The following is a 25,876-nucleotide window of genomic DNA, read 5'->3' on the forward strand; positions in this document are numbered from 1 at the left end:
AGAGGCTCCTGGTTCTGTGCTGAGCAGAGTGAACACTCAACAGAGACACCAAGTAGCATTTGTGTGAAGCCAGATGGGGCTCATGGGGCTTGGCAGCTCAGCTGGCTTCCATGTGTAACTTGTCCCTGGATGCAGTGGATCTCCAATCACTCAGGGCTATGCCTGAACCGAGCATACTCTATCTGTGGGATGGGTTATTTGCAATTTGGATAACACACCTCTTTGTTAGTGGTAACTATAGAAAAAAGGGGAGAGAAATGCAATTCAAGACACATTTTAAAATAGTGCTTGTCAGTAGTTTAACCTGTAATAGATTTGATGCCACTTTGTTTTTTCCAGGCAAAAAATGCTTCTCCAAAATGCAGATGTTCCTGTTATCATGAACACTTACTTTAGTCAGAAGGTGCTACTCAGTGAACATTCAGAAGCCAGAGAGAAGACATATGGTCCTACAAAGATGCTTATCAGGAAGAATATTATATCTTTGGCACAGACCTTCAGACTTGATGACCTTGATAAGTTACACCAGGAATCTTCAGATAATCAGGTATGGTCCATTTGGTTCACAATTAAGCACTTGGTAAGAAGTTGGTGAGCAGATGTTTGGAAATCATAAGAAAAACAAAAATTCTAAATTACTGACCTGTTAGGTTTCCCCTTTCATTTATCAATACTGAATAATATGCAGTGTTTACTTTAATAATATTTTCTTAGTGGAGGCTTTTGGTCCATCCAAATGCTGAACTGCTGTGATGTTATTTTGCTGAAATCTCACTACTGTACTAAATAGTAATTGTACCTTGATTTTCATTGATTCTCCTCTTATTCTTTATAGCTGAATAGCTGAAAAATAGCTGTTTTCTTCTAAATAATTTAAGATACTATTTAAAATAAACATTCGTTTTTCCTATTTCTATGTCTTAACTCATTTACTTAGCCATCCTATCCTTTCTTTAAAACATCAATTTATAACATCACCCCCATATTCCCACCCCTTCAGTTTGTTTTCCTATTTTGACTTTATTTGTATTAAAATGACTACTGACTCTGCATTTCTGTAGCTGTGGTTGTACAAGCTGAGGTATTTTAAGAGATTTGTTTTCTTCACTGTGTGTGCCAACACTTTCTGAAAGTAAGACTCTTGTAAAAGCTTTATATTGGCTACCTAAATAATTCTTAATATTTGAGAAGTCTGGCTCTTCAAGTTTGAAGAACCGTGTCAACATTTTGTGTTTGCCTTATATATAATTCCCATGATAGGCCTGGGAATTAAAAAGTTACATAAATCCTAATCGCCTTTCTTGCTTCAACTCTAACTTGTAAAAAGTTTCTACTGTGGTATTTGAAAACCAGAACAATTTTGTTCCCCTCATGGCTCCTAAGAAGCAAACCACTTCATTTAAAACTTGGTAGACAAGTTTTATTGCAACCACTTTGTAGACAAAGGGTAGTGTCGTACCACAATTTTCTTTTAAATACTGCAAATTCTCCTTCTTTATTGGTGTATAATACTTATGGCACAGACAGTGATACTCTGAAAACCTTTCTTGGTACACAAGAACACCCTTTTTATAAAAACAGATTTCATTTTGAAAATATAAATTTGACTCCTGCTCCAAAGAGACCTATATATATTGACCATGTCAGTCTATGCTTGCATACAATCTTTATCTAGAGAGATTTATTTAAAAATTAAGATAAATTACATTACTGTTTTAGATGAAAGCAAACTGCGGTATTCATTAAATTTATTTTGCAAGTTTGGAAGGTTTTATTAATAAAATATATTTCGAAAGTAATGGAAAAATAAAGTTTTTGCTTTAAAAGTTTTGTATTTTTCATTAATCATCTAATTCTTTTACAATGAAATATTTTCCATTCAAATGTGCAAGTCTGAGACTAACTTAGTAGTCTATAAAACTAGACTCATGTTCTTTTCCAACTTTGAAAGACCGGAAGCATTCAAGATGAATTTTAGAAGAGGAAGGAACAGAACATCAAAGAAGTAAAAATAAAACTCCATTCAAGGGGAAGAATCATAAGGGCTAATATCAGTTGTGTTTTCCTGCTGGTGTCACCTTCATCTCTCTGGGGTTGAGTTTGCTTGGTCCTGAGCAGTTAAATGCAGGAACACACCATGTGTGCAATTCTCTTGAGTGTTTATTGAAAATACACAATAAATAACTGGCCACTAGCCTATAAGTTACTTTAGAAGCAGTAAATATTTTGAAACTGATTTTGCACTTGCAACTTGATTTTTCATTGATGGCATTTTCCTCTCTAGCTCTACATACTTTTGAGGTTCTCTAGCATGTTTCTCTTAACGGGTTTTTCTTCACCAGGTTGCTTGTGCTCCACAAACCCACAAGAACAGTGATTCAAAACGGCATCCCTTAGCACTGAGTGCTGTTAATGATTCTCTGCTCGAGATGGTGGAAAGCCAGGGAGCAGTGGGATGGAGAGAAGTGCAGGTACGAGTTGTTATCCAAAGGGTGTACTGCTTGCCTGTAAGGGAAGGGTGCAGAAGCCACACTCAAGGAAACAAGCCTCTTTGTGCAGCAGCCATCATGAATTCAGATCCACCAAATGTTAGGTGAGTAATAAGATAAATGGGAATTTTTTTTTTTTGAGGCTGTGATGTATGAGAAACCAAAGAGGAGTGAGTTCAGAAATGCCATTCTTAGTTGTCAGCTCATGGGGAATAAACACACGCAGCAAGGAAGGCATAGGGCTGTTGATGGGCGTGGTGTAGTTCTTTAATTAAGTGTAGTGTGACACAGAAGCAGTTCTGCCCAGAGAAGGGAAGGATCTGTCTGTAGTTTATGTCACCAACATATGACAGGCACACTGAAAATGAATTTATGAGAAGTTAATTGAGAACATCATATATTGTTCCTTGAGTTTTACAGAATAGTTGTTGCATTCCATTTGCCTGTATTTCAGTCTCTGGTTTGCTCTGCTAGTAAGTTATGCTTGTGCAATGGTCTTTTGAAACAAGAAAGAAATACATAGAGAAACAGAGAAATTAAAGGCTTTTCTATAATTAGGATTTTGCACAGATGGTATTAAAAAAACATAGGTGTATACTTCCATTGTGAAGTCACTGGAAAAAGATCCTGTTGACTTCTGGAAATCTGGAGGGCACAGCAGTTAAGATTCCTCTGCAGTAAAAAGTGTTGTGGTGTCAAAACATAACCAGCAGTGCAGAAACATAACACGCAAACCCCATGGAACACACAGCTTTCAACCAGTTGTTGTAGCCTCTAATGTTTTAGTCTGGATCCTAACACTGTTGTGTTTACAGTGGAGGGAATCAAGAATTGGACCTCGTTTTCTTAAATACAAAAGATATGGCAAACAGTTTTCCTTTCTGACCAATACTGATCCATTGAATTCTTCTCCTTTTGTGATCCTCAAAGTTTAAGACCAAAGACTGATTTCAGTCTTTCGTAGGCAACCCTGGTCTGAGATGGCTGTGTCTGTTATTGCATTTTCTTCCTTTGGTTTTGCACTAACTTTTTCATGATGGCTTATAATTTTGAAAGGTAACATGTATAAGACCTTTTTTTCTCTCAAGAAGATCATTAAAGTGAGTTGTAGTGGAAGAGCTTATATTAAGGTTCAAAGTTCAGCTTTTCAGGGCGTTTCTACCTGCAGAGTCTGGGACTTGAATGGAGATGTGCAATTAGTTCAACAGGTCCTGTTGAGAGCTCTCCAGATGTAATTTGCAATAGGCTTTGAAAGGCTTCTTCAAAGTTTTGAAGAGTTTGAGTTCCTCTAAGCCACTCTCCAGATGGTTAGTGGTGTCCTCAATGGTCCTTCTTCTTGAGCTTTTGAAATACTAGAATTCTTTCAATTCTTGCTACCTTGTAAGCCTCTGGGTAATTTACAACACTCATTGATCAATAAAATTCCTCCAGAAGGAACACAGGAAGTTTATTCTTTCCTAAAATACAGCCTCGGTCATCACCCACAGAAATTATCAACAGCCTTGTCCATTACATTTTTTGGAGCTCTTTTACATATAACTATTACATTGAACATTATTTTTTAAAAGTAATTGATACATCCTGTTGTCTGGACTCTTTGCCTTGTATTTAATTCTTTCTTTATATAACATACATATTTTTTTTTCAAGTAAGAGGAAAAGTATTTTACCAGCCCATATCCATATGTGGTTTTGAAGACAGTACTCCTCCTTGTAGATTTTCTTCCAGAGCACATTTGATCAGATGTTAGGGCAGCTGACAAGACTGTTATTCAACCTGATTTTTTCATTTCCAACTCTTAATCAAAACTGCACTCAATTTACAATCTCACAATTTGAGGTAGTTAACCTGCCTGAGCCCACACCCTTCACAGGAATGGGGTGAAAGAAAACAGAAATCTCAGATTGCACTTCTTACGTCAAACATGAAATAGACATAAAATAAAAAAATGAGAGCTTGTTGCTTCTGCATACATGCTGTTCTCATGTGCAGTTGTTAAACTGGTCTCTTAAAAGTTCCTCAAATTTCATAGATGTCTCTGCTCAGAAAACAGCTTGTTGTTGTTCATAGCTATCAGACTGTGTTTTGGATCCTGAATCAAAAAAAAACCAATCCACTTTCTCATTTACAAAGAGGAGAATGAACACTTCTTTTACAAACAGAAATGGAAAACACCTCTTGCTTCTTTATCAGCTGCTATTTCCATAGCTGATAAACATCCCCGTGAGACTTCTCCTCTACTAGAAATGTCTGTGTCTGTCACCTGATAGTGAGCAAAAGGGTCCAACGCCCTCTGGCAGTCCTTTGAACCCACTGATGACTTGTTCTTTTGTAACTAAAAATCCCTACTTTCCTTTTTAAACTTCTTTCTGTGAAGTAAAGCTGCCAGGAAAACAAGGTTTGTATTTCATGAGGTGAGATGAGTTAGATTATTCATTGTTTCATAAACAAAAATTTCTAATTAAATATCAAGGTAGATGAATACCTAATTGATTAGTTTTTTTAAACAGGCTGTTCTATTGCATATCTTCTGCTGTAGCTATCCACAATAACCTAGATGCTGATGTCACAGGCAAGCATAAAAACCACCACAATAAGCTGAAAAGAACCATGAAATTAAACGTGGAGTAGGGGAAGTAATGCATTTGGTTCAAGGCATCCGGTTTCTAGTAAGAGAGTGACAAATTGTGGGAGAAACTTCTATTTTGATTGTAAGGAAATGGATTAATTTAATTGACTAAAACTAATACTTGTGAAACATAGAAGCTACAGGTCTGCCTATATGCATCTAACATTTATTGTTCATAAATACACGTGGAATATGACCTCCTACTGATAGATAAAGGGATATTTTGAAGGGTTGAAGTTTGCTCAGCTGAAGTATTCAAAGCATTTTCCAAGGATGCTGAGAAATCTTTGCAGAGACTGGGGAGTTCTCCGGCTTCTGTTGTCCATAAATTGGATCCACATTCCCTGTGTTATTGTTGAAATATTTGCCTTTCCCCCCATAACTAACTGCTCTTGCAAATGGACTTTTCATGCAGAAGGAGTTTCTTGAGGGGAAAAAAAAAAAAACCCTAGAAAATATGACTCGCTGTGACTGTCTGCCCATTTCCAGCATTCCTGGCATACTTTTTGCTGCCTTTTCCCCTCTGATGGCAGGGAGATACTTTTGTTAATGACACAACACATGTTTGTCTAAACCCAATTGTTTTGATTCTTTTCTGAAAATGTCCTGGCTTACAAGTACTAGGATCCCAAAGAGACTTCTGTCAACCTGAGGAGCTCACTGGCTCAGAGGTGTCTGACTCACTGAGTCGGCCTTGTACTTTGTGTTCCTGGGATAAAGCAGTGTATAATTTGGATTTTGCTCCTGCCAGTATCTGTTTGTTTTGAGCAGGCCACGTGAGTTTAGTAAAAAATAGAGCTGGTCAGTTTTGTGCCTTAAAGGACAGGGCTGGTTGTGTGGTTGTCAGTGTAACTAAAATAGATGTATTTTTAGGACTATTAGGCAGATAAACTGGTCAGAGCACTCAGAGGATTTGAGTGAAGAGGCTGGATAGAAAAGGGTGTTGTCATGAAGGAAGAACTAACCACTGCTGGTACAAAACAATGCTAGCTGTAGCTGTGATTCCACACTTTAAAATCTGTGGGTGACTAGACAAATTTTTCCATTCACTTCTCTTGACATGTTTCGACCTATTTCCTACCTGAACAAAGCCTGATATAGCTTTGTATTCCAAGAACAAAAGAAAGACCAGACATTTACTTTAAAAATTAGTGTAATCTGCATCTCTGCAGTAGTCATCCGTAGTTCTTTGTTTTGCTCTTTATTTTGTTTTGCATTTGCCAGATTATAGAGTGGTGGAAAGGTCTGCCACCATGCAAGCAGAGCCCTTGGGAAGCAAAATGTTTAGAAAGATGAGGATTTGTTTGAGTGGCTGGAAGAAATAGAAGTGAGGAAAATCACATTTCTCTTTCTGAGCAGGCCCAAAGAAACATGATAGTCAGTTGTGGTCTAGCAAGTTATTGCAAGTCTCTGAGTAGTCTGTTCATATGTAATTCTTAGTAAAACAGTTTTATTGGCAAGTGATAATCCTGTAGAACTAATTAATTTCTTAGTTGGATTTCCTTTCCCCCTCTCTTTTTCTTCATCCAGTGATCTTTGCTGTTTATCTTAACACAAATCTAGTCAATGGGTTAACCTGTCTGGCAGCATGCACGATTAAAAGTGGAGTGTCAGATGCTGCAACTAGCATTCCAAAGAGATGGATTAATAAAGTTGTCCCTCTGGTATGGAAAACCTGCCTTAAGCTTTATAAAGCATATTGAAATCAACAACTTAAAAAATTCTGGAGGTATTCTTATTTGAAAAGAGCCCAGATTGGAAAGGACTGTCGTGAAAGATCCATGTTCACAGATGCTAACATCTGTCAGAATGTTTTTTGTGGCTGACTTAAATCTGTTTACAGCATTCCATTTCTTTTTTTTGTGTTTTTTCAACAAAACATTTTAAATGGAATGGTCATAAATGCAAGTTTTTAAAAATTACATTATGTTTCTGGGATGTGATTTTTCAAGTGGAAAATAAACAGGAAATAAGTAACTGAAATGCAGTAGAGAGTACTCCATAAACTAAAAGGTTTCTCTATTTTCCCCCCTTTCAAATTCCTTCTCTGAAGTGAAGATACGTGCTCTTAATATTCTTCCAAAGTAGTCTAATTGCTACTTGACAGACTTATAATAGTTCTCCTAATAGCTGTGGTTCAAGCTCTAGTAACTGGTTTCTGCTTTGAAGTCTCTCTCTCTTTTTTTTTTCTTTTTTTTATTCACAGTAAAGACTCCCTGACACTTGGATTATTCCCTTTTGCCTCCACCCTGCTCTATTTGTAATTCTCAAACTGGAGCCACCAAAACAGAGAGTAAGGACAAAAGACTGTTGGAAAAGCAGCTTTAGCATGACACTATCCAACTAATACTTTAAATTGTCATATATAGTTAGCACTGTAGCTTCCCCAAGCTGTTGTCTGGATAGCCCTGAAAGTCTGTTTTCCCTGCTGATGCTGCAGACAACTAGATGGAACTTGGGCTACTTCCAGTGCCACCGTAGTACAACAATTTGTTAATTTGACATTGCTGTTTGTTTTTCAGCGCTAAATATTTACATAATCTTATTCTGTCCAAGGGCAAGGTGAAAGCACTGTTATCTGATATACTCTGTACAAATGAAAAAGAAAAGGGACCCCTCAATGTACACCAGCGTTTTTTGTCCCTGTGCTGGGAATAGGCAATTAAACAATTTGCTGTTCTAAAATATGTCAGGGCAGTGATAAAAAATGCTGGTACAGAAAAGAGGCTCAAGAAGACAATTGCCAGCACAGACCACAAGTGTGACAGGGATTCAGTCTCCTTGGAAAGCAAATGGACAGGAACAGAAACTAGCTATTAGATGGCCCATACTGTGTGTACAGGCTCCTGTATACATCTAGCAAAAAGGAGACACTGGTTGCTGTATTTCCTCCATACTCAAGTGCTTAGACTGATCAGTAAGGCACCCATGTGCTGAGAGAAGACAGACACACCCCAAGCCTTTCTTTGGTTGAGAAGGAGGAGTAGCTGCACTAACTGATGTATTCCCCACAATAGAGATATTGTAGAGTAGCACAGAGAGACAGATAAGTGGGATAGAAGCATCATTATGTAGAACTGTGTGTTCCCCTCCACTTAGCTTGTAACCATATCATTTCACACCTCCCACCTCTGATGATCACATGCAGGGCTTTAGGAAGTTGGGGAAGCTTTATTGCACCTGAATATCCCATTCCCACTGCCCTTTGGTTCATGGCTGTATGCACCCAGTTGTTTGTTTTTGAGGGACTGTGTAAATGGTGAGAATGGGAAGAGTAATGTGGTCCCTGTACATTATCCAACAGTAGAGACCAGTCTAGGGAGAAAGAAGCAGCCAATTTGAAAACATAATTTGCCAGCCCTAGAGCCACAATCAAAGTATGTGCTGTTGTACATTGGGTGGTTTCAAACAGGAATAGTAACTTTCCAGCACCTATTATTTGTCAAGAATTACTGTCAGATAGCCTACGTAAAAGGTATGGAATCTTACCCTTGGCTTTGACCTTCCCCCTGAATTTTTGCATCTCTGTAAGTTATGTGGTTGATGGAACAGAGAGCAGAAATCTTTCATGTGTGTTTTACACCTCTACATTTCACTGACTATACAGCTTCCTGGAGGAAGTGTTAAAGTTGTGCTGAAGCTCTCAGAAACCTTTGTGAAAGTCAGATTGTGTCTCTGGAATTTGTTTTCCTTCTAGCATTGTACCACAGAAAAGAACCTTGAGCAGTGATAAATGTTATAAATGCCTGGATGGAGGTGAGCTAACAGTTGGGAGAGAAATTTAACCACCTGAATACTGCACAGAATTTCTTTGCTACTTGAGCATGTAAACAGTCTTTGTATGCACAGCCTTAAATATCTGCAGAGGTAGTGTACAAACAGAAAAACATCAGCACAGATTTTATGAAATAGCAATTTTGCAAAATGGAAGACTCTAAGAAATAACTTTCTATCATCAGCTTTGTAAAAACATGTTGCATATAACAGATCAATACTCCTTGGAAAAGTATTACAAACATACTCTTTGGGGAAAAAGGAGGTCTTGTGTCTCAAAGAGTCAGAAATATACATTTCTATGCAGATTATAGGCATGCTCTATTAATTAAGGCAGACTTTGAAAGGGGCAATATTGCTGAAACATAGGCCTGGACATCTGTGTCTTAAGCTTTTCTACACTTTTATATAATGCAAAAGATGAAGACACAGAAAACAATGCAAATAAAACAAAGCTCCTCATAGAAGACAGTTCTTTCAGTAAGCATTGTGGTTTAAAATTGGTATGTCAGTTTTAAATGTAACAAGGTTATCTTGTGTTCTTGTGCCAGTCCTGACTGGTGGCTGCTGGTTTTGTTCCATTTCTCCCAGGCAATCAGCAGCAACACACAGAGTAGGGGTCTGCTGTGCTGAAATCCTCAAACTCATTTCAGTAAATGCTTCAACTCTGTCTGTGACTTAAGGGCACTTTATAGGGTTTGGAGAAGAGCACGTTCCTCAAATAGGAAAAGTGATGAGCAAAGGCCTGGGATGAACTTATTGTACATTACAGTTCACAGTGTAAGGGTTTGAGTGGGTTGGCCATTGAGAGAGATTTTGGTTTTTTTTTTTTTTTCATTTTAGTCCTTCAGTGAGGGGAATAAAGGGATTATTTAACTGATATATACTGTCTGATGTATGTTCAAAATGATTTTGTAACATGCTGAATTTAGATACTTTATTGGAGATGTGTGTTGGACTGCAGTGTGGGCTCCTCTGAACAACATGCTTTACATGTGCCTGAAGCTAGGAGTGAATGCAGAGTGTACTTCAGTGGAGTTTCACACTGGACAGGCTGAGAGAGCTGGGGCTGTTCAGAAGGTTCCAGGCAGGAACTTAGAGCAGCTTTCCAGGACATAAAGAGGCCTTGCAGCAAGGCTGAAGAGGGACTTTTTACAAGGGCATGCATGTAGTGATAGGACGAGGGAGAATGACCTTAAACTGAGGGAGTGTGGGCTTAGATTAGATACTAGGAAAAAATTCTTTACTGTAAGAGTGCTGAGACACTGAAACAGGTTGCCCAGAAAGACTGTGGATGATCCCTCCCTGGAAGTGCTCAGAACTGTGAATAACCTGGTCTGCTGGAAGCTGTGGATTTCCTCTCTGAGGCAGCAGCTTTCCCCACTATTGAATTCAAATATGACCTAGTCATGACAACTACAGATGTACTTGTTCTTCTCCTATAACAATGGGATTATGCATTTTCCACTGCCTCTGAACGGTTGCCAAAATTTGTAAATTGTTTGACATGAGGAAAAATGTGCAAGGAAATTCATTTGATTGGAACAAGTTATGTCACATCTTCAATATGGAGCTATAAATTAACTGGCTATATTAACATAATGTAAGTGGGAAGTGGAAGACGATGTTAGCAAAGACACTTGGTGCCAAATCTTTCCAAAAGTGTTTTTAATTTCTTTATTTCTATTTAATTTAATGGTAAGTGGATATTTCCTTTCCAAGGGAGCTGAAAACTGCCAAAGCTTTCTTGCTGCAGCTTGGGCTGTTTAGTCATGATTAAAAATATCTGGGTTAGGAGCTCATCTATACCTTGGTGCTTCTGTGTATCTGAGTCACCTTTTTGATTTGTACTGCCAGGGTCTGAGGGAGAATCTTAGCAATAACATCCTGAGAAAACAGGTGTTTGAAGTGGATGCATGAACATTTAGGAAAATCAGTGTCTCTCAGGCTGTTTATGTTTCAACAGTGCAAGTGGGAAGGGACTCTACTAAAGTTGTGGAGTTTTAAGAAATTACTTGGAAATCAGCTTAATATGTACAAGGAGAAAGGGGAGAATTCAAAAAGCAAAAAGAGATGCCACATCTGCTTTAGAGGCTGCAACTTCAGCAAATCAGTGAATTGCAATCAGGTAATTTCTTTTTAAATGCTTGTAAGGGTTGCACCTCATAGGATATCTGTATGCTAGATTTAGGAAACTCCTGCACAGTACACACATGGGTTGCTTTCTGTGATTTGTTTGATTATTGCTGAATACATAGAAGCTGCATTTGGGGGTGATCTGCCTGGTTGCAGTTGCTATTTGGGTTGTGCAAATCAGAAGAAATTAGAAGGTCGTGCATTGAACAAAATCATGAGAAAGAAGAATCATGGTAGTTGGAAATAAGATTCCTTTTTTTTTTTTTTTTTTTTTTAAGATAAATGAACTTTAGGGTATTCATAAACTTTTTCAATGAAGAATCCCAAATTTCCTGACCAACCTCATGTATAAACAGATTTCCATTATAAAAATGAAAATAAAAGCTAGGTACAATTCTTAGTTATTGATTCAGGCTTGAGGTTAGCCTAGCATGTTGGATAGCAAGCCAACATGCCTGTAAACACCTGAAAGGTTTGTCTCTCTCTGAGGTCACCTGCTGAAATCCATAGAAGCAGATGGTAGCAAAGTGACTGCTTTCACAATTTAAAAAAAAAAAAAATTAACAGAGCAGATAAATAGTCCAGTAGTCAAATAATAATGAATATTTTGTGTCGATTGATAAAAATTACTGATACTTCAGTATCCTGATGTTTTGGTCTCAATTTGCAACCCCTAGTTCCCCAGAGTTAGAAATACACGCACTTTTCACTTTTCTCTATATGTCCTGGATAAACCTGTCTTTTCCCCTTTTCTTTGCTGCAATCCAGTTTGGCGTTTGGCCCAATAGAAGTGTGATTAAAAAAAAAAAAAAAAAAAAAAGCGCAGTAATTTTGTGAGCGTGCAGAACTCCGGTTCTCAGGTGTGTGCTCGGGTGGGAAGCCGTTCCCATCTCCGCGTGTGCGTGCCTGGTTTATTTCTGCTGGCTGGAGCGTGGCAGCGCAGCGAGCCGATATTCCAGCAGCACGCAGGGACGGATGGCTGCTGAAGTGGAGCCGTGCTTCTCTCCTGCCAGATATTCCCTGCCTGGATCCCGTCCCTGGAAGGTTGCGGGAGGGCACACACACACACACACAGACACACACACACACACACACGTGGTGCGTCTCCCCCTGCGCCCCCCGTCCCTGCACACGCTGTTCAGTAAACAAGCCGGAGAACCGGAGCGAGCTGGTTCGGAGCAGCCCGTTCATTCACACAGACCTCTTGGAAAGCGGGGCCCTTGCGCAGCCCTGACGTACGGGCTGAGGGAAGCGCAGAAGTCAGTATTTATGTTTTCATTAATGCTTTTTATAGCTGCGAGCCAGCTGCAGCTAGTTAGCATTAGCCTAGGACAGCTATTAGCGTGCAGACCTCTTACGCAGGATAAAGGGCTTCTGATGGAAACAGAGTTGTTACTCATGGTACTCCCGGCTGCGTGTTTACATGAAGGCTGCTTGTGCTGACATGGGATATATATATTAGAACAGCGTGCACCTCTCTAACGAGGAAGTTCTCCAGGATTCAAGAGGATTTTGTATAAAAACTTTCAGCGTAGCAAATGCTGAGATTTGCACCTTTAAATTGTTTGTTTAAGAGCTATTCTATTTAAATAATACAATTATTCTATTCTATTATTCTCTGCAGCTGTGCAGATGCATAAATTATTTGGTGTTTAGCTTTTAGGATATATTGTGAATAAGCAGTATTCCTGCAAGTCTTGAACACACCAGTTCGGACTGTTAAAGTTTTTGCTATGAATGATGTAAGTGGCTGGCAATAGCACGGGGTGAATTGGACCTAAGGGTTTGGTCTTAAAAATTGATGGCTCAGCTATCATTTTCTGGTTTCTCCCAGTTTTTGCTTTCACGAATTTTTCCCCTCTTCTTCTGGAAGCTGGTTAGTCAGGAGGGTATTTAAAAATAAACAACAAAAGCAACTGCAAAACAAAGAATGAGGAAGGCACTAGAAGTTTTGTTTTTAGGGCTCCAGTATGACAAGCACCATAATCTCTGGTATTTGCATCAATATGACAATTTCCTTTCCTGGTCAGTAAGTGTTCCCTTACAATTCTGACACCTCCATTCATCCAGGCAACCACAGAGATACTTAAACAAAATTTCCTACTTTATACTCTGCCTTGCATTTCTGTAGAAGGTGTGGAATGAACTTTCTCACAGATAATTTAGTCCTTCTAATAGCTACAGCTTTGGAATGGAAGGTTTCAGCACTGACTTCCCTCTCAAGTAGTTCTTCCAAAAGCTGATTGTACTGAAGACCATCATCTCTATTCCTCCTTTTCACAGGTATTTTGCCTCTACTTGCAGTGTTTTTTACACAGGGAAAAGATTTCTTCTCCAAAGCAAAACGATCTCAGCATGAGCTTCTATTCCTCTTATCGTTGTCACAGTCACACCAGTTGTCAGCGATGAATGCTTTTCAGTCAAGGGAAATTCAAAAAGTCCATCATAAAAAGCTTTGTTTGCCTCTTTAAGCCTAACCTCATGAAAGCGTTGATTACATCAGCCATCATCATGTCAGAATTATACCTTTAAGGTTCACAAAAAGAAGCTTTATAGTGCTTTTCTTTTTCATCTGCACAACAGAATCTGTGCTTGAAACTGCTGAGTAGCCCCACATACCAGTGTCAACTCACATGGTTGAACTATTGTCTTACCAAGACAAAAAGTCGGGTTATCTCCCAAAATTGAATCACTTCTAATCTTCTGCTCAGATAAATTTCCTCCACCCATCCATTTAGGTACACTACCCTTAATGATCCACTTGAGAAGAATGTGACAGGCTCTTGAAAGCCCAGCGAGGCTGTGGAAGCCCAGCTCATGAATTATGCGTGTTCAGTGCCTACAGCCTTAACCTCAAAGTGCAGGTGGGAAAACGTATGTCGGCAGTACCTAGACTTCCCTACAGATCGTGTCTGTGATTTGGTTCTCTTTTGCCTTTACAAATGTGGTCAAGGCTCAGTTCCTTCTCATTTCAAAGTCAGCTGGTCTTTTGAGGACCGGAAGACTAATTTCTTACTCGGCAAATTCAAGCTTTGATGTGCGCACATTCTTTCTTGTAATGCAAACCAGCAAAATTGTGCTGGAATGTTTTGCACCGTTCGTTAAATCTGCTGCAAACTTGTCCGGTGTGATCTGATAGAAAACATTTTTTGTTCATTTTTACTATTCCACTAAATGCTTCCTAAGCGTTAGGGGTTTTTTATGCAGAAGGAAATGGCCTATGCAGTGTCATCACATACTGGCCCTTGGGCTTGTTTTGGATTTACTGTTCAGCCATTCAGGGTCCTTGCTCATTTGTTCCTCATGCTCTTGTGACTGAAAGGAAAACCTCTGCTCAAGAACTGGGTTGGAGGAATGTGGATAATTGGGAAAAGCAGTTTTCCCCAAGCAAGTTTTCCCACAAAGATGGCTGGGACAACCAGCACCGTGCTGCTAGCTTGGGGTGTTGTGGTCACACATCATTGTACCAGATACTGTAGGGACTGTGTAGCCTAAAAAGCAACATCTTTCTCCTCCAAATATTTGGCAAAGGCTTTTCTAGTGCTTTCTCAAAGTTCATACTTCTGTGTCATCTAACTCAGCACAGCCAAATTTAACATAGCTAGATCCTGACTGCCCAGTCCTTTCCCTTAGTTAGTTGCCAGTTGTCTTTAATTTTTGGTGTTCATATATGGCTAGTTTTTACAGCATGCAAAGAACATGTGTTTGAGGGCAAGGAGGCATTTTTAACCCTGCTTTAGGCAAGGCCCCTGCTTTACAGCATGGATTTTCCCATTCCTCAAATGCTCTGATAGTCTAGGATAGTACATAATTAGGTCCTGTAACGAAGTGAAGTCATTTTTCCTAAATCTGGCAGGAGATTTTTCACTTATTTTTTGGATGGATTTTTCCGATTGCTTGAGGATGGTCTTTTTCTTGTGTGTTCTGTCCATAGGATCCTAATGAGGCACATGATATGTGGGAGGCATGGATAAGAGAGAGATAAAGCTGTAATTTCTGTCATCGGGCAGTACTGGGTTGACAACTACTAATTTTATCTAATCTATTCACATATACCTTACTCCTTATGCTGAGTAATTGCCAGAAACTCCCTTCTTTGGCCCCCTTGCAGAACATTTAATGCATATTTTTCTCTCTATGTGCCTGCATTATTTTAGTGTATTTGATAGCTGAGAAATAATTGTTTTGCCTGCTTGAAAAAAAAGGAAATTATTGTCTTGAAGTTCAGATGTACAAATGGATTGGGTGCTGAAAAAGAAGGAGCTTCAAGGAGGTATTGGAATTTGAGAATTTGTTGGTGTATTTTGGAAATTATCCATACACAGTACAGCTCACTTCAGTAAAGATAAGACAGCAGAAAAAATTAAGAGTGATTTCTGTAGGTTATCTACATGGCCTATTGTTCTTCTCTCACACACACACACATTTGTTCCATCCATCTGCTGAAAATTGCTAAAAGCATGTGAGCAGTCTTAGCAAACTGCTGCGTGTCTCATGCCCAGTGTGATGGAGCATGCACCTGGTTAAGGTTTCTAGACATTCTGAAGTAATTGGTATATGTGCCTTATGGAAAAAGAGTAATAAATTTAAAAATATTATTCATGTGGTGCTATTTACTAGGAACGGGCTTTCATTTCTGTTTTTATTTGGAAGTGCTGAGTTAAGATTTCAGATTAGTCTGAATTAGTGGTCTCTGCTAAGATTAAAGTTGCAGTGTCTATAAACCAATTGTCACTTTATGGTTGAACATGGAAAACTGTCAGATGGAAACGTTTAATATACCAATTACAGACAATGTCTGAACTACTCCCTTGGTCCCCACCCCCAGTTATCAGTGACCTCTAACTACCAGTTTCCTTCACCAGTTAAGTCCCATTTTCTCAATCACCCACATTTAAAATCTAAAAACTCAGATGTTTTGTTCTCAGCAGTACTTCCAGTGTGACTCTCTTCTTGCAATTAGTCAGACTCACAGGTTTTCTTCACCCTATTGTGAAGAAAATGTTGGCTGACCAGTCTTTTCCAAGTGAGGAAGGAGGAGGGAAGGGAAGATTGGAGGAGCATTTCCATACTGGGCACTTTAGGTCAAGCATGAATGTACAGAAAGGTGTTGAAATCTTGGGAGAAGCTGTAGGCAGTAAGTGAGAGTGATGGTCTTGTTGGGCAGCTTCCCATGGGACTTGGCCGGATAGGGATTTGTGAAAGGTGTGTAGGGTCAATTCTTTTTATGAGCATGGGCTCAACTACTCTTCCAGTCACTGGCTCTCCTAGCTTGTGTCTGCTAAACTATCCAGTAGGGAAGTGGGAAAATTAAAAAGAAATCCAAAGCAAGCCCTTTCTATTATGAAAATGACAATTTTCATTTTCAACATAATTAGTTCTGAAAATTCATAACCTTCAACCCATGCCTGCCACTCCCTCCACTGCCCCAGCAATGCAGAAAAATGCAGATAATCACAGTTTCCTTCTTTGCTGAGGCTTACCTGTATGCAGAATTCTGGAGGAGATGAATGCCAAATACGTGGTGTGCACATTTAAACTCTGGTAATTTCCCACAGTAGAACTATTTTGTTATACTCATCTGAAGGAATTTTAGTTTAGCTAGGGATTAGTAACAGGAATTTGTTCAGAGATACCTTGTCCAGTATTTTTCCCACCAAATGATTTCTTGAATTGCCTTTAATTTTCTGCTCTTGGTCTAGGGACTAAGAGTTCTCAATTCATCTTAGCAGCAGCACTCAGTGGGTATCACACACTTCCTGACAAACCCCTCTGTGTCTGAGAGACAGGAGGCAGGGAAGACCACCAGGGTGAGCTTGTGGAGAAGGCAGGAATGGCAGTGCTGGGGGGAGTGGAGCAGGGGGATGTCTGGGTGGGGGCCAGGGTGGCCATGGGGAAACGTGACCCATGGGAGACTGCAGTGCTGGCAGGGCTGAGCGTGTGTGCAGGCACAGAGCTGGAGCCCAGAGAACATGTGGCTCCTGCTGTTGCTGCACCCCATGCTGCCAAATCTCCATGGAGGCCTCTGGTGTGGGTTCAGTAGCTTCTGGCAGCCAGGGGCTCTGCACTGCTCATTTGTCCTTTGGCTGGAGCCTGCGAAGCACAGCTCCATCAACAGCTTATCACATGCTCTGCTCCTCTCCCTGAAGCTCTCCAGTAGCACTTGCCCTTTCTCCTTTCCCCTACTTTGTGCACTGCTTGGTGTGTGACCTGCTAGTTCTGAACACCCTACAGCTTGCTTGGCTCCTTACTGTATGTATGTAAATGCACTGCCTTCCCAAAGAACTAAAAATCTCTTCTTTTTAAGGCCTGACAAGGTGATTACAAAATAGCTTCAGGGAGAATGAATTCAAGTTACATCACTGGGACCATGCAAAGTCTCAGCAAAGACTAGTTCAGCTCCCAGGGAAGTGTGTTTGTGAGCTGGAAGCAACCCCTGCCTGTAGGTATCCTGATATTTTCCACTATGAAAAATTCTTGTGACCTTTTATTTGCAGAGCTGTTTCAACTCCATTGTTTGCTGTAGACGTTTGATGTTCAGAGGGGAATGCCCTCGAGGTGGGAAAATGCCTTGTTTTCTTTGGCAGAGGCTACAGCTGACTCTACAGTGGAAATAGTTGGGATTGGAAAGGGAGGAGGGGGAGAGAGATAAAGGATAGACCTCCCTCCTCCAGCCTCAGAAGTTCATGCCACCCCAAGCAGGAGATATTTCAAGGTGCAGGACAGAGAGCTGAAGTAAAGCTGTTCCCATGCCCTCCTCCCCATCAGGGCAGAAACCACACTCACTCTGTGAGGGCATCACATGATACTTTCCATACCTGTGAAGCAACAGGTGGGTGGCACTCACCTGTAGCCTGACCTGGGGCTGACAGAAAATCTCTTTCTTACCCAGCAGTGGGACTCAAATGTCCCTTGGTGCAAGCAGTAACCAGTCTGCTCAAGCTGTGGGCCTGCTAATACAAATAGACATTCTTTAACCATATGTTGAGAGGCACAGGTGCAAAATACTCACAAGAGATGTAACACCAGATTTCTGCAGAATATGTACTGAAAACTGAATGTGTCCTCTGTTGATTTCAAGGTACTTAACCTTATCACTTTCAGATTCTAAACAGGAAGGTTTTGTAAGTTTTATCTATATCTGATCGTGAATTATAAAAAAAAAAAAAACAAACCAATCCACAACAACACAACTTAGGATGTGTGTGGGCTTCTATATATGTTTATATGAATGAATGATACATATAAATTCTGTGTTTACTCTTTCTAGGCTCATGTTCTTTTCAGAGCAGCACAGCCTGTTGCACTTTTCCAGGCTGTTCTTTCCATTTTCTGCTGTTTTATCATGAATTTCTGTTTTTACAGCACAAACTTGACATCTCAATGCTAGTTTGCAGTCCATATATATTTATTAATGAACTTTGAAGTTCATTATAATGAAGTTCAAATAATTGAAGTCTTACCTTTCTCTGTCTCTCTCCCCTGCTCGGTGTTATACAATAGAAAGAGATGAATATTGCTAAATAGTTACTATTTGTTTGCAGAATTGATGTGACATGTAAAGCAAATAATTACACATGCAGATAGTACTGGTACTCACAGCTATTTCTCCTGCATACGCACATCAGGGATTTACACACTTGTAAGGTCATATTTTGCTTACATAAACGATCTTATCTTCTTGCACCCTGTGCTGTGTGGTATTCCAAACATTGAGGGGAACATGAAAAATGTCAATACTATATATAAATAATTTCAGCATATGGCATACTGTATAGACCAGTGTGGAATAGGGCAGTGCAGTGATTAGGATTTTATTCAGGAATTTGTGTGTCTTTTGATAGTTCACAATCAAAGTAGTTCGTTCTTTCAGGGTAAATAAAATTTTTCTCTGAACAATTAAAGTGAGCTGGGCTAAGGAGGTGCTTTTCTGAAAGGAGCTAAGAAATTAAAAAGAATCCCAAAAACATAGAATTGGAGGAGGGAAGAGAGTCAAGGAGTGTTGGGCAGTGTGGGACCATGTTTTAAGGAGTTCTTCTAGAACTGCAACACTGAAGGAACCACTGACACTCACCCCAAGGTGAGACCTGGTGCTTGGGACCAGCATCTCCTATTCACCCTGTGGGGAAAATGTAGAGAACACTCTAGTTCTTGAATCAAATACAGGAAAATAAACCTCAGAATGTGTTAATCCGGGGGGAGTGGGAAAGGGAGGATAGGAAGGAGATGTGGGAAAAGAAGAGGAGGAGATGTACATTCATCTTATTTATTGTGGTTGTGAAGGTGTGCCTAGGATTGGTTGATGGGGATTGGATTAGGTGGTAATTGAGTAACAATTAATTAATCAGATAATCGTTCATTCTGACCAGATAACGAGGGAGGGTAGGAGAAACTGTGTGTTTAAACAAAGGTGGTTTTAGTTGAGTTCAACTGTCTTTTACTTAAGGGGGCTGGAGGGAGGGGGCACTGGACATTGCCATCTTTGTTAAAAAATCCTTCAAACACCACTTTAGCCATTTTTTCATAGTGGATTGATCCAAGATTTGTCACTGCTTCCTTGTTGTCTCATCATCTACTCTTCCAGAGGTTGTATGCACCTTCATTACTCAAGTCTGGGGGTTGCTGGGGTTTTCCCTCTTTAAAAAGCCCTCTCTCCATGTTACTCTCACTTAAGTTGATACAAACCACTGACAAAGAGTAAGTAATTCTTAGTAAATAACTGAACCCTTTCTTGAATAAAATAGCATTTTAAGCTTATCTAGGTATGTCACAAGTGAAGGGGAGAAGTGAACCTCAAGTGAAAACACTTTTATTAAAAAAAAGCCAAGAAACAAACTCTAACAACTAAGGGATTTTAAATCTTGGTTGTATTATCAGGAGTTTTTTTACTTTCTTCATATTTTTGCTTCTTGTAATTCTGCTGTAAAATCTTAATGTTACTGATAAAATGACAATATACAGGAATTGAGGTAATTGCATTAAGGGAATACTGAAAAAAAATCCTGATAATTCAGTTTCTTCTGCGTTAAAGACTTACAGATAGCTTCTTACTCTAAGTTACCATAATATAATAATATTAAGCATTTCTGATGGTATTTAAAACTGTCTGGTGAATGTTTTAAACAGGTTGAGAAAAATTTTCCATTAGCTTATTGGCATAGTCTTAGGTTGCCTTTATAAAAGAGAGGTTAGGTAAGAAACTGAGGAAAGAGACTGCCATTTGAATACTTGAAGTAATGATTCATTTAATGCTTTAAACAAATATGGGATTTTTAACTAGCGTATGTTTATTTAGGTCCAGGTTATTATTTATGAGTTGCTTGACATTCCAAAAACCAGGGAACAAAAGATTCCTTATACATAATTTTAAAAGGTGTGGCAATCAGGTAGGATTATCTTTTTTACCATGTCATAATAATCTTGATGCTTTGTTAGGGCATTTTACCCTTTTATTGTTTCCTAGAAGAAATATGGTAAGCCACACACAAATAATCTTTTCATTTTTAAAAAAATACTTCATTTGACTATATTTTAGATATATCAGGCAGCAGTTAACATAGTCCTGAAATCTTCAATAAACTGAAGGTGGATGCAGCATTTTGTCTCTCATGAGTGAGAAACTGCAATTACGAAACTGCAATTTTTTTAAATCGATATCATTAATGATTGAAGTCACATGACTAATAATACTGATAAATACTCCCAGTTTCACTGGCAGGCAGCAGTTAACTAGTGAACAGTTAAAGAAGTATGATATTGGAGGCTTTTCAAGAAGGATCAGTTATTTAGCATAGCTCAGTTCCCGGGAAAATGTAGTTTATTCTCCTCCTGCCAGCCCTGTTTTTTAATTATTTTGTTCTCTCCTCAAAGGCCAAGCTCTATGATATCTTTATGCATAACTGTGGTGACACATGGTGCTGTGAAGCTAATTCTGCTGAATATCTGTTGCCTGTTCCTTTGGAAGGTTAAATCTTTGGTGTATTGTTCCATTGGACTTCTGAGAAGCAAAATTTGCTTCATTGTTACTGACTTTTCCTTTTCTGGTGTGACACCATTAATATGGTACCACAAAGAGAGCTCTTCTAGATGTTTGCATGACATATTAGGAAAACATACACCCAAGGTTTTTTTATACTGATGGTGCCCCAGATTGTTTTTGAGCTATATTGGGGAGTTCATAGGAAATTGCATCAAATACTAATAAGTACTAATAAAACCTTTGCCTTACCACAGTCAGGATCAAATTTTGAAAATCAACCTTATCTTTGCACACTGGCTGGAAGGAGATTGCTCTCAAAGGTTTGTCCATTTTGGACTTTGGTCTTGCCAGTAAGTGAGGGATCAGGAGAGGAACACCTTTCCTGAGGAGCCAGGAGCCATGCATCATTTCATAGATACAAGGAGGAGGAGGCAATCCTCTATTTTCAGTAGCTAAAAGTCACATAAAGTTTATGTTGCAGCAGGGGTGGTGTGCGTGCCGTTGGATTTTCCCTAGAGAAAGTTTTTATCTCACTTGGTCAGAGGAGGAAGAGAGCTTTGATATCCCTGGTCCATGTACAGTCAGGCCAACATGTTCCTGCTTGTAGAGTTAGAATAAGGTTCAGCTGCCTGTAAACACTGGTCAAAACACATCTGATACACGTTCCTAGGTGTTCCTGTGGATTTCTCAGACTCAGATAAATGAGCTGTAGTGCCAAGGGCTAAAGCCAGCAGAAATTGCAGTGCCCACTCAAGACTCAGACCCCTTTAGAGGATGTCTTTGTTCACTGGGGTGAATAAACTGTGTTTTATATTTGTTTAAAATTCTGAAATCTTTTGCAAGCAGAATATGTTTCATATTTAGAAAGAAAATATTCAGACATCATCATTCCAAGAGTTCTTTGGAATAAGAACATTTAAAATATTGTCTCATAAACTGAACTGCAGGAAACAGCTCTCAAAGGCTACTGGAGTTCAGTGAGAGGTTTGAGAAGTGACCAGTATTACATCAGGTGGTGTAATAAGTACCATTACTTTGTGAGTATTTTCACTTCTGTATGCTAAATCTAGGTGCAAGTGTACATAAATTACTATTACCTCCATGTGATGGGATGGACTATTTAGATATCCTTTTCACATATGGATAATGCTATTCCAGTCTGAAAATAAATGTAGAAAGGGCTTGTGGACGGTAAATGGTAGAAGGAAGATTGGTTTCTCAAGAGCAAAAGCCCAAAGTGCCTGTCAGAAAGCAGCAGATACCTCATTTACTTTGCTGAATTTTGATAGTTACAGACCACCTTTAGCATTTTGTGCAGGAGTTGTTGTTATTTTTATTTTGCCTGCTACCTTTGTGAAAGGAAATATTTAATAATTTTTTCCCATAAATGTTTACCCGTAGCTCTCCCAAATTAAGAATGTCTCACTCTACAGGAATGTGAACTAAAAACCAAATAAAGCTTGTAGGCTTCACAACACGGTCATCTGTGCCAATGCTCTAGCCTGTGCTTAATGATGACCCAGAGTCTGACAGTTTATATCCTTTCAGTTCTTTAAAAACAGCAAACATGATTTCTTTTGGTTTTTTTCCCCCCTCCCTTTATATAAAGGGAGAAATTTGCTGAGTTTGTCACTATCTCCTTAAATAGGTTCTATTTTGGTCATTATGAAAAAAAGAAAAATAAATTTTAATTTCTACAAGTATGAAGGGGATAAACCAAAGGAAACAATGTTCCTAACAGTCTAATTTACCAGCTGATCTGCCTCAGTCCAAGAAAAGGAAATACTAAAGTGAATATGTTCATTTGAACATAATAATTTTTCACTCCAGTGTATTTCAAGCATTGCAGATGTGACTGAAGGATCTTGAAACAATTTTTAAAATAAAACTAATTTACAAATAAAATAAGAAATCACTACAACAGACCACTAAATGGCATCCATGTTTGAACCCTTAGATGAGTTGAATAAATCCAGTAAATTATACAGAAGGTACATGAGAAGAAATATGAATCAGAAGTGTACTTGGCAGTTGGACACAGATTGAAATTTGAGTTTGAATGCCTGAACTTCACTTTTGAAGACTGTTTTACATATTTGGTGTCAGTGAACTGATTCTGCTGGGGAAATTAGATTATGCATTTGTGTGTTTTGATAGTGTACAGTCATAAAATGCACATTGGCAAACTGAAAAGACTAAATGGACTTTAAAATATGCAAAGAAGTAAACTTTTTGTAAGGTTTTAAACATGTTTTCCATTAGACTGGCTTTCAGTGATTTTGAAGTGTTTCTGCTGGTCCTGCTAGGTTAAACTTACATTTTTTAATTCGCCTGTCTCTTCTGCAGTTATAAAATTAAAATGCAATATTGTTTCTAATTGTTACATTGTGTGCTATAATTTGTATAAATATTTTGTGTAAAAATTTTTTTTTCAAGAGTTATTCTTGCAAAAATAACAATCTCCCCAATTCTGTGGGGATTCAGACCAATATTTCCATCAAAACCAAGCCAAAAGACAAATGCTTGAGGCAGGATTGTGATGGACCTTCAACCAGTGGCAGAAAGCCCAATTGGTTTTTATGCTTCATCTTGGGCGTCATGAAGCTGTGATCTATCATTGGGAAATCCATGCTAAATTATTCTCTCTCTCTAATCTGCTTTGAAATTAATCTGACTCTGTGTGTATCTCCTCAGATTTCCTAACACCAGTGAGCTGTCTTTTTGCCACTACATGCCAGGGTACCCGTTCAGATGAGCTGGGACAGCTGTTTGTGATGCTAAGTCAGCAAACTGATGCCCAAAAACCCCAGAATCATAAAATGGTTTGGATTGAAAGGACTTTTAAAGGTCATCTAGTCCAAACACCCTGCCTTGACCAAAGACATATTCAACTAGATAAGGTTTTTCAGAACCTCATCCAACCTGACCTGGAATTTTTCCAGGGATGTGGCATCTACCACTTGTACAGAAAACCTGTTACAGTTTTTTACAGTTTTTTTTTATTTTTAAATAAATTCTTCCATATATCTTCTCTAAATCTACTCTCTTTTAATTTAAAACCATTACCCCTTTTCCTACAACAACAAAACCAATTGAAAAATTTGTCCCCATCTTTCCCATAAGCCCCCTTTAAATATTAAAAGGCAATAAGGTCTTCCCAGAGTATTCTCTTCCCCAGGCTGATCAATCCCAGTTGTCTCAGCAGCCTGTGTTCATAGGAGAGGTGTTCCAGCCCCCTGGTCATTTTTTGTAGCCCTCCTATGGAGCTGCTCCAACAGGTCTCATGTCTTTCCTGTGCTGAAAACTCCAGAGCTGGATGTAGTGCTGCAGGTAAATAAATTCATTTTTGTGACTGAAATTTGTTTGTTAAGGCAGAACAATTTCATTATCTGATTTGTTGTGCTGTCTCAACTTGGTTTTGCCATCACAGTTATGAGAGAGTAGAGGGGACAGCTTAAAATTGTGGAATCAGTGGTGTGGGGCAGAAAAACCTTCATCTGGTTTCTCTACTTTCTGACTTGAAACTGGTTTTTAGTTTGTGGATGCTAAACCCGTGGAATTTTGAATTTGTGGATGCTAACCTCATTGTTGATACTACCTGGAAAATAGTGATTTCAAGTCTGAAAGTTCAGTGTGTACATGTATTTTTTTTTTTTTTCTCCATGGATGTGTACATGCATCTACATTTGCATAAGGAAAAATGCTTAGTTTAGAATTTCGCTGTTCTTGTACATCGTGAAAAACACAGAATTTTATGATTTCACAGAAAAATCCTTCAGTGGACGTAATTTCAACTTGCAGAAGGCAAAAATTATTTTGAAATCTACAGAGCACTTAAATGCATGCCATGAGAAGTTGAATATTTTCTTAGCTGAATCTGGTCATTAAAAAGTTTAGTTTGTGGGGAAGTGTAGGTGGAGATGTTAATATTTCTTTCATTACTCAACTAGAAATTTGAAAACAATGTAAAAAGTTTCCTGTGTCCTGAGATTGCCTATGTTAAATTTCAGTCTTTTAATACAACAATCTTACGTAAAACAAGTAGAACGTGCAAGTTCATTTTGTCTGTTTCTAAGCAGACCAAGTATTCTGACCCTGAGCATTTCAAAGTCTGATTTCTGTTTTCTTTGGGCAGTTTAACTTAGTTTAATACAGCCTTAAGTCATCAGAGAGAATATGTGTTGCTCTTTCTTTTCACGTGGCATTCTTCTGTGTCTTAGCCCATCCTGCAAGCTGACCTCATCACAGATCATTGTCATTTGATTGGATTAGACAGAGGTGTTGGAAGGACTTGGAAAGGCAAAGGAAGAGAATTCCTTGGCTTCTCTTTTTGTCAGAGTTGTATTTCAGGAAAACTTCAAACTAGAGCCTGTTAAGGTGCAAAGCTTATGTGGAGGTTTCTTACTGTACATGAAAATGCTGCTGCAGTGTGAAAAATAATATTCTTTCTTTCTGGGAGCATCACTTTGTGTACAGCTGTGATAAGATTCCAAGCTATTTTTGTGTGTTGTGTAAATACCTAGTATTTATTTCTGCCCAGTGTAGTCTCCAGGTAACTTGCTTTGGAAATACTGATGATTTAATTGTTTTTCAATTGAATGCTACTCAAATCAACCTGCAGATAAGAAAACTAGGATGCATTTAATATCCAAAGGATACATTCCCCCCTTATTCCATTTCACCCACTGCATTCTGAAATGGTGCAACCCATTCTGCAACTGCAAATACCCCGAGTTTGAACTGCTGCTTAACTCCTAAGCAGTGGTCACAATTAGGCAATCTTTTCTGGCAGCTTTAATGAACTGAGCAGTAGAAGAAGAGGATCTTTGTGGTAATTAGCATAATGTAGCAGTTAGAGCAGTAGTTTCC

General features: G+C 38.9%; 1 protein-coding gene across 3 annotated transcripts in view; it reads left to right on the forward strand.

The window, feature by feature from the left end:
• Positions 1-25,876, forward strand: part of SPIDR (scaffold protein involved in DNA repair) — a 192,274-nt gene that overhangs the window by 123,757 nt on the left and 42,641 nt on the right. For all 3 annotated transcript variants that reach the window (XR_013773516.1, XM_079299379.1, XM_079299380.1), the window contains exons 9-10: positions 340-547; positions 2,343-2,593. Coding sequence is in view for 2 of the 3 variants with exons in the window: in XM_079299379.1 (XP_079155505.1) it covers positions 340-547; positions 2,343-2,593 (459 nt within the window). In the remaining variant the exon portion in view is untranslated. The remainder of the gene's footprint in view (positions 1-339; positions 548-2,342; positions 2,594-25,876) is intronic.

This window comes from Erithacus rubecula (assembly GCF_903797595.1).
Source record: "Erithacus rubecula genome assembly, chromosome: 3".
Classification (NCBI taxonomy): domain Eukaryota; kingdom Metazoa; phylum Chordata; class Aves; order Passeriformes; family Muscicapidae; genus Erithacus; species Erithacus rubecula.